General features: G+C 48.8%; 1 protein-coding gene across 3 annotated transcripts in view; it reads left to right on the top strand.

Annotated features, from left to right (window-relative positions):
- The first annotated feature begins 2,365 nt into the window (after nt 1-2,365).
- Nucleotides 2,366-17,547, top strand: part of C2CD2 (C2 calcium dependent domain containing 2) — a 51,527-nt gene continuing 36,345 nt past the window's right edge. Inside the window, exons 1-2 of one of the 3 annotated variants that reach the window (XM_066370134.1) lie at nt 2,366-3,091; nt 12,663-12,761. In XM_066370134.1, the coding sequence (XP_066226231.1) occupies nt 2,819-3,091; nt 12,663-12,761 (372 nt within the window). In that variant the 5' untranslated portion in view covers nt 2,366-2,818. The remainder of the gene's footprint in view (nt 3,092-12,662; nt 12,762-17,547) is intronic. The other 2 variants (XM_066370135.1, XM_066370133.1) reach the window with 2 other exon arrangements.

Genomic DNA, 17,547 nt, shown 5'->3' on the forward strand with positions numbered 1-17,547 from the left:
TACAGAGAGCTGAGCCTTCCAGTGTCCCCCATATTTGGGATTAATGGGACGGAAAGCCCCTAACACCAGGCTTTAAGGGGCAGAAGTGAAGGCAGACCGGTCTTTTCCATAGATTTACAAGATGTTCCTGTTGCATGTTTTGGCCAACTGCATTTTCCTGCAAGCCCAGATGATTCCTAATTCTCCCTCCATTTTGTTCTACATAGAAGTAATTCAATTCCTAAATGTGTACATTCCTTTGTAAAAATTTCAAACCAGGGGTGGTTGTTAGATCACAGTTTGTTACAAGCCTCTAAATGAGCCAGGGAGGTGAGCATGCCCTGGAGACATGGCCATGAGGAATGAGACTGGTTCCACCAGTCACACAGGATGGACACTCTGTAACTTCCTACATGGCTACAGCCAGTGCTGGCGTGCATGTGGACTCATGCTGGAATAAGGAGACAGGAGCTCAAGGTATTTGGTAATCCCTGGTATTCTGGCAAGGGGGCCAGCAGGGCTTGAATTCTTCAACTGCGTTGATCTGGTTGCAGATCAGAAAATAACTAGAGGTTTGCTCCACATAAGAAGAGATTTCCAAGAAAAGGAGAGTCATTCCTCAACCTTTAAGGGCCTGGGGCTGAATGAAGAGCTCGTGTTTAATGATCAGATGACTTGCAGAAAGTAATAGGACCATTCTAGTTCTACTCTCAAATATCAGACCTGCTTAGAGCTGGCTCTCCCCTGCCCAGCTCACCTGGGCAATCTGATGATTTCTGTTCCCTGCCAGCTTCCCGTTCTGTTCCCCACAAGGGCTCTCAGGCCAGCGGCTTCCCCATTCCTTCCTTCTTCTTAAAGAAAATCCAGGCCCTCAGATGTAAACTTCTTTCACCCTCCTAATGATTTCTGCCCCCCAATTTCAAACTCACTGATTCTCCTCACCTGGCCTCTAGCCTCTAATCAAGGAATACAGTCTCCTGTGAGGGCCCATCCCCTCTCCCCCAGTGGTGCTCAAGGCCTAGCTAAATCCTTCTTGTGGACTCTGGGGTTACCCTCTGTCTGGACTCTCTTCCCCCTCCACTTCCCTCCAACCCAGCCTCCTCTACCTGCTGCTGAGAGTAATATTTGTAAAATGCAATGTTTTCACTCTGTGCTTCAGACAGTGTGTGGCTTCTCCTTTTCAGTGGCTCAGTCTACTCCCCATAACATAGGTGCTCCAGTTGCAACCCTACACCACCCTCTTGCACTCTCTGCCTCAGGGGTACAAAGCCACATGCAGGCACCAGCACATGCGTGTGCATACACACACGCTTCTGTATATGTCACCACAGCAACCTCCCCATTTCCAGCCTGCACCTTACTCCCTGTGTTTAATACCTTCTATCCAGGGCAGATCCATCACACTATCTGTGGCTGTCTCTGCTCTCCTGTCCCAGGAATTTTGCACAATAGGTAACAATAAATGCCACTAGCCCGTGAACCAGATTTAGATCCTAATCTCGGGTCTGCCAAACTAGCCTGTCTTCTTAGCAAACTCCCCCAGCTTCTAAGGCTTCTCTACCCAGTATAGCAGCAGGGAGGGGCTGAGGAGGAACCAGGGAGGACCCCTCTGCCGCAGCAGCAGAGCCACAATCACCATTGCGCTTACCCAGCAGCCTGGCCCATCTGCAGACCCTGGCTAAGTAACAAAAGGCGAAGTGTTCAGGTCTAGCCAACCCATTCAAGGTCAAATCCCCTTTAAACAGCTGCAGAAAACACCAGTGAATCATTATTTTATGACTTAACGCCTTGGAGAATCCCAAGCTAGTGTTCTGTGGCATTTCCTAATGAAGGAGGCTGACTGCAGGGTGAGAGGGAAAGGGGGCTGCCAGACACAGGTGTGCATACACACTTTTTTAATAAATAACATCCATTTGAAGATGGTGAGTCTCCAGGCCCTCCTGACTTTGGGGTGCGAGTCATGGATTTCTAGGGACTTTCCAAGTATGTTAAAACCAGACACCGTCTTGCTAGTGGACAAATGATGATCCTAGAAATCACCTTTTCACAGGCACAGGCACACACAGGCATGCACACACATGCACACGCACGCGTACACGTATAGGGAAGCCGAGACAGCCAGTCCCACAGTATCCCTGAAGGCCAGCTGACTAATTGGAAAGTCCCGCGCACCGCGCTGTCGCGTCTCCACGCTGGGAGCTTGTCAGCTTTGGAGAAAGACGCGCTGGGCACGCCCAGCAGGGCAACCGCGCTGCCGCAGTTCGCGGGAAGTCGCGGGAGGAGGTGGGTGACACGCTCACGTGGCCAGGCTGGAGCCGGGAGCTGCGGCGGGGGCGGTGTTCACTGGGGACGCCGGCACTGGGCCTTTAAGGGGGCAGGAACGGCCCAGGCGCCAGGCACCGAGGCCCCTCCCCCTCGGACCCGGCTCGCCCCGCCCCCTCTCCCGCCCCCGGCCGGAGACTCTCCGGCCACTGCTGGGCAGCGGGCGGGACGCTGGGGGCGGCGCGCGCAGGAAGAAGCCTGCCGGGCCGCGGCCCCGGGAACTGCCCAGACGCTAAGTCGGGAACGCGGGCCGCCGCGTCCCCTTTGCCAGGTGTGCGGGGTTGGGGGCGCAGTCCCGGGCGGTGGCCGCAGTGCGCGGCCCGGAATTTCCTCCTGCTCGCCGCTCCCGGCTTCCTGGCTCCCGGCTCCGCGTCCGGGGCCCACGCCGCCAGCCGCCCAGATCCAGCCCGCTGCGCCCCTCCACGCCCCCCAGCCGGCCGTGGGCTGATGTCCTGAGCTCGCCGCCGCGGCTGCCCTAGGAAGTTGGGGCGAGGCGCGCAGGGTATGCGCCATCACCATGTCCCGCTTGGACTCATGGCTCGGTGAGGTCCAGTGGCTGTTCTTAGTGTCGCTCTTCGTCGTGGCCTTGGGTACGGTGGGCCTGTACCTGGCGCAGTGGGCGCTGGCCAGGGCGCGATCTCGGCCCCCACCGCGGGCGGCGCAGCCTGGCGAGGACCAGCGCCCGGAGTCGGACGTGCTTCTCTCCTGGATTCTGACGCTGAAGAGCTGGAGGAGCCAGTGGCAAGCTGCCTGGGTGGCCGCCCTGAATCAGGAGGCCAGACGGAAAGGGGTGAGTTTCTGTGAGGGCGTTGGTGCAGCTGCCGAGTTGGGTGCTTCTGTGGCGGGGTGCCGGCCATCAGCGCAAAGCTCTGCTCTGGAGTCTCCCAAAGCCCTTGATTGATCCTAGGTGAGCCTTCCTTGTGGGAGGGCGTCCTTGAAAGTTAGGAGAAAGGCCCTGGAGAGCTGATGACACTTGATGGGGAGTCAAGACAAAGTGATTAGACCTTACTTGCCACGCATGAAGTGTGTTAGGTACTGGCTGTTGGAGAGACTTGTCAGAGGGGCCCATTTCCCATCTAGCTCATATCAGCCCTTCCTGGAGTCCCAGGTGGATTCTTGTTCCCAGCTGGACACTTTTTGCGTTTGCACCTGTTGTATGAATAACTGTGACCCAAATATGCTTCCATCTATAGGGCTGAATTTCACCAAGAATGTATTTGCAAAAGGTTTCCTTACATTCCCTGGCATATAAAATTTGTGACCATTTGTTGAGAGCCAGCCACTTGCCAGACATTGTAGTAGGAACTTTGGGTACACCTATCACATGAATCCTCACAACACCTGGACTGTAAACACTTTATAGGTGAGGAACTGAGACCTGGAGAGGTTCAGTATCCTGCTGAGGGTCACACAGCCTGTGCTTGGCAGAGCTGGGATTGGACCTAAACAAAGTCCCCAGGCTTGTGCCCTAACTGCTACCACACACTCTTCTGATTTTGTTTCTTCCATAGTTAATGACGTGGTGACTTATTTTTACTTTTAAGACATTTTAGTTTAATGACAAACCCCTGGCATCTACTATTTCCAGGCATTCCGCAGTAGGAATTAGGACCTGGTGGGATTGGGTAGGTGCTTCTCCGCCTTTGCTGGTCCTCCTTGCTTTCATGGTTCTGCATGGGCTTATGCAGCTCAGCAGAGAAACTGTGGGCCGTTGGCTTTGGACATAGCAAATACAGTGCGCCTGGACCCATCAGCCTTCAAAATGTTCCAGAGCGGGCCCTGGGCCTGGTGTTTGTGCCATAGCCTTGACTCGTGTGGCCATGGGTTTAAAAAACAAGAAAGCTTGCATCTAAATGAACATAAATCCAACAACTTGAAAGAGCATGTTCTAAACTATTGAAAAATAATTGTACCTTTTGGATGAAAAAAAGGCTTCAAGGTCAGTTGGTGTCTATCTTGCTGCCTAGAATCTGTGTCCCTGTTGTCCAGAGCTGGACGTCTCCTGGTCAGGGGAACCCATCTCTTGTGGGAGCCCTAAAGCCATGTGGCCTCACATGTGGGAGCAAACACAGATTTGTTTCCTCACCAAGCTGCTGTCATTGACCCCAGATTGACCTGGTGTCACAAACTAGGTCCTGGGGCTGAGGCCACCTCTGGTGGTGGTGTGAGCTGGTGTGAGCCTTGTTCCTGCTCTCTCTAAAATTGAAGGGCGTGTTGAGTGAGTAACCTGGGGGATCTGTCCTTCTAATCCCAACAGAATTCCTTCTGTGTGTGAGTTAGGATAGTCCTTCTTAACCCAATCTGCTTCATTTCCTGACAATTTTCAGTTGGTTTCAGAAAATAACATTGCCTTAGACCCTGCTTACAATTCCCCTCTGGAATGTCTGGTTGGTCAGGTGAAGCTGAGAACCCTGAAGAGTCTGAAGGTTTCAAAAGTAAACCTTTCACTGAATCACTGTACTCTGTGGGAGCAGGGACAGCTCTGTGTTCAGGGAATGGAAAGAGAAATTTGGCTTGCTTGCATTTCCTCTGTTCTCTGTCTGCTATTGACCATACACTGCAGGGTCAGAGACATCCATGTCTCCCATCCCTGTCTGGAAGGGGACATAATGTATAGGATTCAAGCTCAAAGCAGTGCAGAGGCTTCCCTGACAGTTTTTAGTGGCTGCAAATTGGATCTGATTGTGCTCCCTTGTGCCTGGAAGTGTTGCTTGATTTGAATTCAAATGGAAGGTTTTGCAGACAAATAGGATCTGGGGAACTCAGCTTCCTGCTACTTAACTTGTCATAGGCTCTTCCCTGTCCTAGGCCATCACTGTTGCAGCACCAGTGACAGTATGAGTGAGCAGGCTGGTGTTGTAGTGGGTGTCCTGACCCTGGCAGTCAGCCCTGCAGTTTCTCTTTGCCCTCCCTCCAACTCGATTTCCACTAATCCCGGATTAGGGTTGATACTCTGTGCCCAGATAGGCCCAGAGAGCCATAGCTTAATGTCCCCCTCCAGTCCCGCCTTTCCTATTATCTCCCTGTCCAGGCTGGGGAGGACACCACTACTCAGCCTGTCACTGGGAGGGTTGGACGTGCACTGGAAGTAACAATCATATCCAGCATCTTTGTGAAGAGCGGTATTTTCTATTGAATAGAGATGGTAACTCCTTGCATTCTAAGTCTCACCCCAGCTTTGTATTTTAAGACTGAAAGGAATCCTAGACTCTTCTAGTGAAGCCCCTTCCTTTCTCAGAGGGGAGACTGAGGTCCACAAGCTGAGGAGACTTGCTGGGGTTGACCTAGACCAGGGGTCCCCAAACTACGGCCCGCGGGCCGCATGCGGCCCCCAGAGGCCATTTATCTGGCCCCCACCGCACTTCTGGAAGGGGCACCTCTTTCATTGATGGTCAGTGAGAGCACATTGACCATCTCATTAGCCAAAAGTAGGCCCATAGTTCCCATTGAAATACTGGTCAGTTTGTTGATTTAAATTTACTTGTTCTTTATTTTAAATATTGTATTTGTTCCCGGTTTTTTTTTTGTTTGTTTGTTTTTTACTTTAAAATAAGATATGTGCAGTGTGCATAGGGATTTGTTCATAGTTTTTTTTATAGTCCGGCCCTCCAACGGTCTGAGGGACAGTGAACTGGCTCCCTGTGTAAAAAGTTTGGGGACCCCTGACCTAGACCCTGGTCTGGGTCTTCATGGTTCATCCACATCTACAGTTACATTCCCCTCTGGGCAGCAAATTCAACTTTGAGACCGTACGTTCCCTTTAACTGAGGTCCAATGAGAAAAAGGTTTGACTGTTTCATGTATCATCCCTAACTGTGAGGCTCTTTTCTCCCAAGACCCAAGGATTGAGCAATAGCCATGGAGCCTCCTTTGATTCTGACAGTGCAGGTCCCTTGTGTCCGGTGGCCCTATGATTCTGACCCTCACTCCAAAACTATTTTTAAATTAGGATGGTGAGTTGGAGAGACATGAGAGGAAACCGTTGCCACTCTGCCAGCTGGCCAGGCTGATTCAGGTGTTTGGGGAGCACAGGAGAATTGCCTAGAGAGCTTTGAAAAAACACATGCCTTCCCCTTTTGCAGTTTGGACTAAGTAGGTTGGCAGGGGTGTGGAGAGTATACTGTATGTTTCACAAGTTCCTAGTGAGAGGCTACTAGATGTACACCTGTCACTAACTATCAATCAGTTGCCCAACAACACCTCTCCACTCAGATGTCCCAAACACCTAATTCCAATTGAGCTGATCACAGTTCAGTCATGGAGGACAGAGACCCTAGAAATGCCTCAGTCACTAAACTTGGAACTAATACCCTATTATCCAAAAGCAAAAGTTATCCCTTTAGTTTCTCTGCATAACACTGACATTCACAGAATGGTTTGCAGTGGCGGTCAGTTACCCCAGAGATGGTCCACACCCCTGACATCCACCTGGGAGACTTGGGATTGCCATTTCTACAACCTCTGGCAGTGAGCTGGACAGTGCTTCCATCCCTAGATGGATGCCCACACATCGTGAGTGCTGGCCACAGAGTGTGGGCTGCTTTTGGACTTGTCAAGCCTTGGGCCACCCTGAAGCTCTGTGTTGCTTTAGGCCTTTGCCCCAGGATTTTTTTCAGAGGGATGTTGTAGATGCAAATGATCAAGACTGTGGGATAATTTTTGGTTTTTGGAAAAAACACAAAAGAGGGTGTGTGAACTTAGGGCATGTTATTTATAGTTCTAATTTGTAGAGGAACTTCAGCTATTTAAAAAGTAAACAAGCCCTGGCCGGTTGGCTCAGTGGTAGAGCGTCGGCCTGGCGTGCAGGAGTCCCAGGTTCGATTCCCGGCCAGGGCACACAGGAGAAGCGCCCATCTGCTTCTCCACCCCTCCCCCTCTCCTTCCTCTCTGTCTCTCTCTTCCCCTCCCACAGCTGAGGCTCCATTGGAGCAAAGATGGCCCGGGCGCTGGGGATAGCTCTGTGGCCTCTGCCTCAGGCGCTAGAATGGCTCTGGATGCAACAGAGCGACACCCCAGAGGGGCAGAGCATCGTCCCCTGGTGGGTATGCCGGGTGGATCCCGGTCGGACGCATGCGGGAGTCTGTCTGACTGCCTCCCTGTTTCCAGCTTTGGAAAAATACAATAAATAAATAAATTAATTAAAAATTAAAAAAAGTAAACAAAGTGACAATACTTCAGAGTTTTCCTGTTATATAATGAGCTTTGAGCAGCACTCAAAAAAGTCCAAACTCCTTAACTAGTGACAGTGGGCACGATATAAGAAGTCAGTTGGCATGAAGGTGAAGGCAACCTTCGGTAAGGGGTCTGAATAGGCCCCTCCTTGTACCATACACTGGGACCCCTACCCCATAACTAGTCTTTCTGTTGCTCAAACATTCAGGGTTCTTTGCTGGGGGAGCCTTCCCATAGGTCATTCCTTTTGTCTTGAACACTTATTTAAACTTTCTCCATATTTAACTTCAGTAAACCTTTTGGAAAGTTACCTGGTCCTCCCATTCTGCCAAGAGGCTGCCCCACCTCCACCTTAGTAGCCTGTGCTTGTGCCCCGAATTGCATTGACACATTGTGGTCACTTGTGCCTCATGGGATTGTGAGCTAGGCCAGAGCCCTATCTGTCCAGGCACAGCCCACCTGGTGCCCAGCTCAAAGCTGGCTCGGAGCAAGTTGTAGTTGGAGTGGGGGTGGGCATGGGCTGAATGGCAGGGCCAGTTAGAAACTTGTCACTGGTTGGGGAGAAACACTGGTCATGTGTATCACCCCATCTGGACACAAGCCATCCCCACTTGGGAGCCAGCCAAGCCTGGGCAAAACAAGCTGTTTAATGTGCTTTTGTTTTTCACTTCTAAAGAATCAACATTAAAGGAAGCTCACTGATGACTTTGCAAATTGTCCATATGATTGTCCGTATGGAACGCAGGAGTAGGCGCCAGTTCAGATTATTCTTTGTACTCACCCATTCTCCCAATGGGACCAGAATTTGGGGGAAGGAAGAATGGGTGTAGTGTTAACTAAAATTCCACCAAAGCTAACTTGATTTCCTTGACTCCTATCAACCCCTCGTAGGCTGCTAGGTTGGAAGGGAACTTCTTGAGCCAGTTGGAAGAGCTGTGTTCACTGCTCAGGCTGAAAGTTCTGGGGCTATATGACCTTAGGCAAGTCCTGACCTCTCTGTGCCTCATTTATAGAAGAGGATAAGTTTGGGTTCAATCTGGAAAACAATATACTCTGGATAAGATAAGACCTATTTGAGGCATTTAGCATATAGAGTCAATAAAGGTGGGCTGCTTTCTTGTAAAGTCTCTTTTAAAAAACTTATTTTTTTGTTGCTCTTAGATTTACAGAAAAGTTGCAAAAATAATTCAGAGAGTTTCTATATATTCTTCACCTAGCTTCACACCAGGTGTGCACAATGATCAGAAACAAGAAATTAACCTTGGCACATTGTTACTATAAGTTACAGTAAAATATTAACATTGTAACAGGACAAGAAATTAACATTGGCACCACATTATTATGTAACTATAATTCATGGTACAATGATATTAATGGTATAACAGAACAAGAAATTAATATTGACACAATGTTACTATAACCCATGGTACAACAATATTAATATTACAACAGTAAAAGACATTAACATTGGCACCATGTAACTATAATTCATGGTACAGTGATATTAATGGTACAACAGAACAAGAAATTAATATTGACACAAGGTTACTATAACACATGGTACAATGATATTAACATTGTAACAGTATAAGATACTAACATTGGCAATGGTCTAACTAAAGACCTGAATTTCACAGATTTTCCACCAGTATCCTTTTCCTTTCCAGGGTCCCATTCAGGTCCCACATGGTGTTCAGTAGTTGCTTCTTCTTAGTCCCCTGATCGGTTTGGTAGTCTTTCCTTGTTTTTCACAACCTTGACAACTCTGAAGAGGATTGATTATTCTTTTGTAAAATGTCCCTCAACTTGGTGTTTTTACAAGATTGGGCTGAGGTTATACAAACCACAGAAGTAATGTGCCTCTTTCATATACTACTCTAGCATGGGCTTCATGATGTCATTGTAACTCACCGCTGGGGATGTTGGCCTTGATCCCTTGGTGAAGGTGGTTTCTGTCTGTTTCTCTTCTATCTTATGTCTCCGGAGTTAAAGATATTTTGCGAAGATACTCTGAGACTGACTATACACATCCTGTTACTCCTCACAGTTCTCTCACTGATTTTGGCATCCATCTGCAACAATTACTTCTAGGGCGTTTACTTAATGATGATATTTTGTTGTTGTTTTTGTCTCTCCTACATTTATTCATTGGAATTCTGCTGTAGGAAAGAGCTGCCACTTCTCCCCCATCTATATATTTATTAACATCAGTGTGGACTCAGATATTTATTTTATTCTGTGCATTATAATCCAGCCCTATAGCTGTTTGTTTTGTTGTTATAGTTGTTCTCTTTGGGCCATAGGCAGCTGTTTTAGTAGTAGCCTTCGTGTTCTCCCATCAAGATAGAAAGCTGTGTGTATGTATATTTAGCACTTCCTTGCTGGTTCCGCAGATGTTTTTTCTAGACTCATCTTCTGTTTTCCCCTGTCCTAGCCCTGGATTCAGCCCTTTTCCACCCAGCCCTGATTCTTTCTACTGGGGAAGTGTTTAGGAACCAACAACTGGGCATCAGGTGGGCTCATTGCTGCTGAAGTGTCATTGCTTCTAGACTTTTTTAGTGGATAGAGCTAGGAAATACATGTGTGTATACTAACACACTCAAGCATACGTCGGTATTTCTGTCTTCCTGTCTGTCACAGCCATGACTTCTTCTGATCCCTTGGCCTTCGGTCAACAGCATAGAGTTTATTTTATATTCCCCTGTCCATATTTTTAACTTTATTCTTAAGGAGGGTACTTATTATCTGGGACATACTTATTTATTGGGTCAGTTCTGGCATTCGCATGGAGTAGTTTCTGAATTGCTAACCTGTACCCCTGTGAGAAACACATTTACTGCCTAGATTACAGCATTTTTGTGCAGTCAGGATATTGCTTTGTGAAGTGTCTTAGGTTAGACCTGTGTTTTCCCTCCCCTTTCACAGTTATGATATTCATTTATAATGCAGTTAGGTCCATTTGTTAGTGTTTATATTCCACCTGGGGTTCTTCTCACGTCCTGATTAAAGAGAGAATCCATATTCACTCAGTGATCTGGGAAGCCACCCTTGTCCCATGCCAAGTTTGCACATGTATCTGTATCTGTTTGGGACTTCCTGTTCCTGTACACTGGTCCATTCGCATGTGCATGCGCCAGTCCACATGTTGGGAATGTGAGGGGTCTATTGTGTGTGCTGATGTCTAACAGGGCTTGTCCCTTCATGGTTTATCTTTTCTACTGTTTTCCTGGTGATTCCTGATGTTCCTTTTACAGCTGGATGTAAAGTCTGGCTTTGGTCTATGCGGGGTAGCATCTGGAGTGGGGGCTGTCTGCTTGTGAACCGTCTGGGAGATCTGGGAGTTCGTGGCTGGGTGTTGTGCACACACTAGGCTTCCCGAAACTCCAGGATTAAGCAACTGGAAAGGGAACCTGTGTCCTTGTTTTAATTTAATAATTTATTTCCTTTTTGAGACCATTCTTGGGCATTAACTTTCCTGGCAGAATCTTCCCAGAGTTTTAATCCATAAGGTGCCCTAGGTATGAGCATATGGACTGCACCCACCGGTTCCCAGGGTAGGATGCTGCATCCAGGCTGCGTACGGCAGTGGTGGGTCTTTAGGCTGGAACAGAAGGTACATTGTTTCACTGTGCTGTCTGGCAGCTGTTACCACTCCTACTTGGGTCACTTCCCTGCCTGTTACTGGGTGCCATGCTGGGGCTGTTCTCTCAGCCAGCCGGCCAAGAACACGGACCCATGTCATCACCAGGCTCAGGGGGTACCCCTGGTCAACAGGTCACCAAAATAAGCACCAGCCGTAGGGAATGTCAGTAGAGCAGGCAGAAACTGTGATTTCATCCCTCTTGGGGAGTAGATTTAATTCTCCTATGATGATTTGGGGGTGCTGAGATTGGCATTGCTAAAACAGGATGAAGTTCGAAGCGTGTAATTGAAAGTGTTTTGTGCCTATTAGCTTTGCTCTGGATCATGGGGCATTCTTAGGAAGTAGCTTCTGATGACAGCCCTGATGACATCATCGCCTGCTTGTTTGTGCTGTGCCTGTCAGAAGAGTCTGGGTGCCTTTTGCAGAATTTTATTTTCCCACCCTGGTCACGTCTTGTGGTTGGAACCAGCTCACCGCAACAGAGAGTCTCAGAAATAGATGGACAGTGGGTGGGGGGCAGTTGTGAGCTGGAGGTTTCTCTTGCAGCACCCAGTCAGAACTTGCTTGACTGTGATGCACGTCAGAAAGGGTTTTAAGAAGAATTCCATTCCAGGATCATGTCATTGGCATAAGTGTTTGGCCTCTCAAGAGAAGTTATTTAAAAAAGGACAGACCTCATTGGCTCTCCAAACCCTGATTTGTTCTCTCATAAAACATCCGTCTTGTTGTCTTGGGGGGGTGTCAAATTAATTTAATTGTACATCTCTCTCTCTTGGAGATTTTTAATTGCAAGAACCTAAATGGACATCAGCTGACAAGCCACGGGGGAGTTTACGGGAAAGATGCAGGAGGATGCACGGAACTGAAGGCAGGGTTGAACCAGGGGGCTTTGGAGGCAGGAGCAGTAGCTCAGGAACACTCCTTGAGCACAGCACCAGGCTGACTCATTTCCAGCCAAAGAGACCCAAATTCCAGGGAGAGGCGGCCAGCCCTGGGGGTCCCTGCCCACCCACCCCTCAGGTGGTGGGAAAAGAGAAGGGGCACCTTAATTTAAGTACAATGCCAGCATCCATGGGCCAGGGAGAGGTGGTGCTCTCAAAACAGAGAGCTGTCACCAGAAGAAGGAGAGGATAGAGCCCTGGAACCTGCTGTGCTCAGCCAGATTTTGTGCGGGACCCGCAGACCCATAGATCAGCACACACACCTCCCCAAAGAGCCCGTGTTTCTGTACACTGAGAGCGTGAGCATGCAGAACACCCCTCACCATCATAATTGTGACTGCTTTGCTCTGACCCTGGTCTCTGCTTCCTAGCCTGGTCCCATCACCGAATCTGCCCCTGAGCGCAGTCCAGCCTGAGCTGGTTCACTGGTGCATGCACCTACTGATATTTGACCATTACTGCTGCTTAGAAGCACAGGGTTAACTAAAAGAAGCCATATTACATTTCCTTAGGTTTGCAGAACTTTATAGCAAGTACATAATCTTCTCTACAAAGCAGGCATTGCCGCTGTGCATGCGTCTCCTCACTGTGCTCTTCTGTTCCAGGGCCCGCTGTCCCTCTCCTTCGAGGAGGACCTGCAGCAGCAGCCCCTGGAGCTGGCCGTGCAGCGGGTCTCGAGTGCGGCCAAGTCAGCCCGGGAGAAGGTGAGCTGGCTGGGGTGGCCTGTGATGGGCCTTTCCTTACTGAAGAAGCGAATTTGAAGTTGGTGGGGGTGGCTTACTCTTCTTAGTATTATTGAAAATGCTGACATTTTACAATAAAAAAATATCTGCTCCATCAGCTGGTGAAAGGATACATAAAATGTGGTATATCGATGCAATAGAACATTAGCCTTAAAAGGAATGAAATTCTGACACATGCTACAACGTGGATGAGCCTTGAAGATATTATCCTCAGTGGGAAGAAGCCAGACACAAAAGGCCACATGTTTTAGGATTCTATCGATATGAAATATCCAGAATGGATAGATAAATAGAGACAGAAAATAGATTAGTGGTTGCCAGGGCTGGGTGGGGGTCGTGTTTAAGGGGAAATGGTGATGGCTCGTGCGGGTGTGGTTTCTTTGGGAGGCAATGTAATTAATGTTCTGAAAGTGATGGTAGGAATGGTTTATATAACTCTGTGGAGTACATTTTTAAAACATTTAATTCGATAGTTTAGATGGATTATATGATATGTGAATTATTTCAGTCAAATATATACATTTATATGTGTGTATATCTATGTATATATTCTGCTCTATGTAGAGTCATTTTACAGTTATGAACCATTCACAAGCTGAAATTACTTGTTAGACTGGTCAAATACCATAATAATTTTAATGTTTTTTTTAAATGGAAAGTATCTATAAAACATACTAAATAACTTTCTCTTTTTAAAAATAATTTAAACCTTTTTTCAATTGATTTTGAGAGAGAAGAAAGAGAGAGAGGAGAGAGAGTGAGAAGCATCAACTCATAGTGGCTTCACTTTAGTTGCTTGTTGATTGCTTCTCGTACATGCCTTGACCTGGGAGACTCAAGCCAAGCCAGCGACTCCTTGCTCAAGCCAGTGACCATGGGCTCAAGCCAGCAACCTTAGGCTTTAATCCAGCAATTTTGGACTCAAGCCAGTGACCTTGAGATCATATTGATGATCCCATGCTCAAGCCAGCAACCCTGCACTCAAGCTGATGAGCACATGCTAAAGCTGGTGACCTCCAGATTTGAATTGGGGACCTCAAGTGTTCCAGGTCAATGCTCTATCTACTACTGCACCACCACCAATCAGACTAAAAAACTTTCTCTTAAATACAAGGCTTCCCTTGTGCCTTTCTACATTTTATTATTCAGTTAAAAGCATACTGTGTAGCAGACGGTGAGGAAGGGACACCTTTGTGCTTTGTAACCCCAGGTCAAGAAGCACAGCATGGTCAGCCCTGACATCACCCCCCACCCTGGCTCAGCTAGAGTTTATTCTTCTGTATGTACAATTTTATAGCAAGCTTTCCCTTTATAGGACATGGCAGTTTTGAGAGTCATCCAGATCAATGTATGTATTGCAAATGTATAGCAAATCTATTCATTTGCTTCAACTACAGTTCAGAGTTCTGGATGGACCAGAGCTTCTTTCTCCATCCTCTATCGATGGATTATTAGGTTATTCTCTCTTGTTCACAAGTGTAACAAAGCTGTAGTGAACTTGAATGTTAATGTCCTAACCTCTCAGGCACCAGCACAGGACTGTGTCAAGGGAAGACAAGGAATTGCCAACAGTGTAGGCGTGTACCCTTCAGCTCAACCACGTTCTTTAGAACTGGTTCCCAAAGAGCTGTTCCACCTCACGCTGCCCAGCAACACAGGCAAGCCTCTTTCCCATCCCCTTGCCAAGAGAGTCACACAGCTACCTAATCCTGGAACGAGGGTGGGGTAGTCTCTGGAAGATCCTGGGTGACAGGAGGAACCAGCGGCAACAGCACGGGATGCTCTGACCAGCACAGCCCGTAGCGCTGGGAGGGGCCGGGCAAGCATGGGGTCTAGTGCCCAAGTTTCACAAATGGGGGCGTAAGGCGCAGACCCTACTGAGGCCCCTGTGTGAGCAGTACCTCCCAGTGCATTGAGTGCCCCTTTTATCACAGGCACATAGGGACTGAGTCCTTTTGTGGTGGGCAGTTTCTGTTTGTTATTTTCTGCCACTGTCCCAATTAGGAGAGAAACAGAGTGCTCTGGGCCGGCCAGGAGGTGTAGAGGAGGGAGCTGGCTCTGGAAGCAGCAGTCGACCATTCTTGCTGTTCTTGTTAGTACTAGAAAAAAGGGGAGAGTTCAAGTATGTTTGTTTCAATGCAATTACAGAACTAGTGCATGCTCATTAAAGAGTTAAAAACAATTTAGAAGTGTAGAAACTTTCCTTTTTTAATGTCTGCCCCGAGCCCTGCTCCCTCAGGTCCCCCAGGATGGGACTGCTGACTGCTGACCACAGGGTGCCCACAGAGGCTTTCACTGCAGGCAAATGGGAGAGGGCACACATAGTCCTGTTTTGTTTTACAAGCATCTTCAGGTTCTTGACTTTTACATTTTCTCAGCCAGATGAGGAAATGAGAGCTTGTCATTGCCTGGTCATGCTGTGGCCAGTGCTGTCCCCTTCGGACAAGCTGGCCAGCCAGTTGGATGGACAGGCCCTTGGGCTCTGCACAGTATGGGAAAGTGGGTGTGGTGGTGGAGTGTGTCGCAGTAATGCCTGGCAGCCCGGGGCCTGTGCATGCCCACCAGTGGGGACACCCTGCCACAATCTGCCTGGCTCCTGGGAATTTGAGAGGAGGACTCATTGGGTGCTTGGATCCTGTATGTGGCCTTTTCCACTCTGGGACGAGCATGCTGGTCGACCATGGCACCTCGCATGGTGTCCTTTTGCAAAGGGCTTGAGCCAGGCTAGTCAGTTTCTCTTGTAGTGTGTCTGTGGTGGGTTTTTTTTAAACATCCGTGCATTAAACGAAAGTAAGCACACAAGAAGGAGTGTTCTTGAGCTGCCTGTCAGGCAGGACGCTGACAGTGCTGGCCTCTGTCTCCTTTTAGGGCCTAACCTATACCCCCTAACCCAAGGATCCCACACTTATATTGAGTCCTCTGTACTCATCATCATGCCTTCTCTCAGCATAATTCTTGAGAAGGAACAAGCTGACAGAACCAGAGGCTCACACACAGATGTTGTAAAATAAATACAAGTGTGTGATTTCAAGGACATTGCTCTCCCCTTCCTAAATTCTCTCCACAGTATCAGAGTGTAGCTCTCTTGTCTCTCTAACTCAGCCGCAACAGAGTTCGTGTGGATGGCGTTTGAGCTAGTGATAGAGACAGGCCTGCCTGGACCCACGGTGTCTGATGAACAGTCATGTCTTTGATCACTTAGCTGAGAATAGGAGCTCTGGTCTGCCTTTGGGAGCATCTTCCTGGTGTGTCTGGTCTTGAGTCTCCTCACGGGCCCCCCAGGAACAGAATCTGGCCTGCTCTGCTCTCTGGGTACCCTCTACTTGGTCTTTCTCCTGCAGCCCCTGAAGATCCCACATGCCAAAGTCGTTGCCTTTTCAGACATCTGGTTCACCAGCAAGCCTGCCTCAGTGTCTGCACAGAGTGGGGTCTTGCTTAGAGCTGTCATCCTGCAGGAGCTGTGGGAGGTGCGGAGCCCACACTTAGAGCTGTGGCATAATCGGGGCAGCCTGAACTGCAGTCACAACACTTTGGACACCAAATATGTGGCTTTTTCTTCTACGCAACAACCCATTCTCCAACTTTCTGGACACCAGTTGGGTGTTTAGAAATTTAGTTCGATTTGAGTACTGACTGGTGCAAGACCCACAGGGTAAGGGCTCTGCCCCTGGAGACTGTCCCCACGTCCGACGCCAATTTCAAGTCAGGACCATCTATAGTCTGATCAACTGGCTAAACCATCTACTTCTCCTCAGGTTTGATAATTTGCTAGAACAGCTCACAGAACTCAGGAAAGCCGTTTACTTATTGTTATCAGTTTGTAACACAGGACACAACTCAAGAACAGCCATGCGGAAGAGGCTCTGGGGCGAGGTGGGGGGCAGGGCTTCCATCTCTGTGGGCACTGCCCTCCCCAGCACGAGGGGATCATATAGAGGTTCCATGACATAGGCTGGGTTGATTAAAATCAATGGCCACTGGGGTTGAATTTAATCTCCAGCCCCTCTCCCCTCCCAGGAGGTTGGGAGGAGGCTGAAAGTATGAACAAGTATGAACTCTCTAGCCCTGTCAAGGTATCACTGGTGACGGCCCTCCTGAAGCCACTAGCACACAAAACACACCTCATCGCTTGGGAGAGTCCAAGAGTTTTGGCAACTGTGCCAGAAACTGGGGACAAAGATCAAATATTTACTTAACACAGCAGCTGCTCTGCAGGGGCTGTGACATTTTCCCAAAGAAAGCCTCAAGCATCCTGTCACCAGGGCTCCTGTGTGCAGCACACACTCTGCCCAGCCCCCTCCCCCCTGGCTCTGGTGGCCAGCGTGGGCTGGGTGGAGAGGCATCCCCTCCCTCTGGGGTGCAGCAGGGAGCTATCACCTTTCATCTCCCCTCAAGGGGCTCGCTCTGCCTGCTGTCCAGTCTCCACAAACCCTGAGTCTTCATCTGTCTCCCAGACTGTAATTATGCTCTTAATGCAGCGAGATTCTACCTCTGTGCTCTTGCCTCACGTCCTGGGAGAGGCTCACTCTAGAATGTGTGACCCAGAAAAAAAGAGACCTTTATTTCAATATTGCTGGTGGCCCATGAGCCAGCTCTTCCTCCTCATGATGCAGCAACAGCCCCTCCCGGCCTGTCCCGGGGCTCCTGAGCCACTTTACTGGGCTCTCAAGTCCCACTTGCAACTCTGTGCAGGTGGGAGGTCTACCAGCACAGCGTGGAAACGCCTCACATGTGAATCAGGCTTCGG

This window comes from Saccopteryx leptura, chromosome 2 (genome assembly GCF_036850995.1).
Source record: "Saccopteryx leptura isolate mSacLep1 chromosome 2, mSacLep1_pri_phased_curated, whole genome shotgun sequence".
Lineage (NCBI taxonomy): Eukaryota > Metazoa > Chordata > Mammalia > Chiroptera > Emballonuridae > Saccopteryx > Saccopteryx leptura.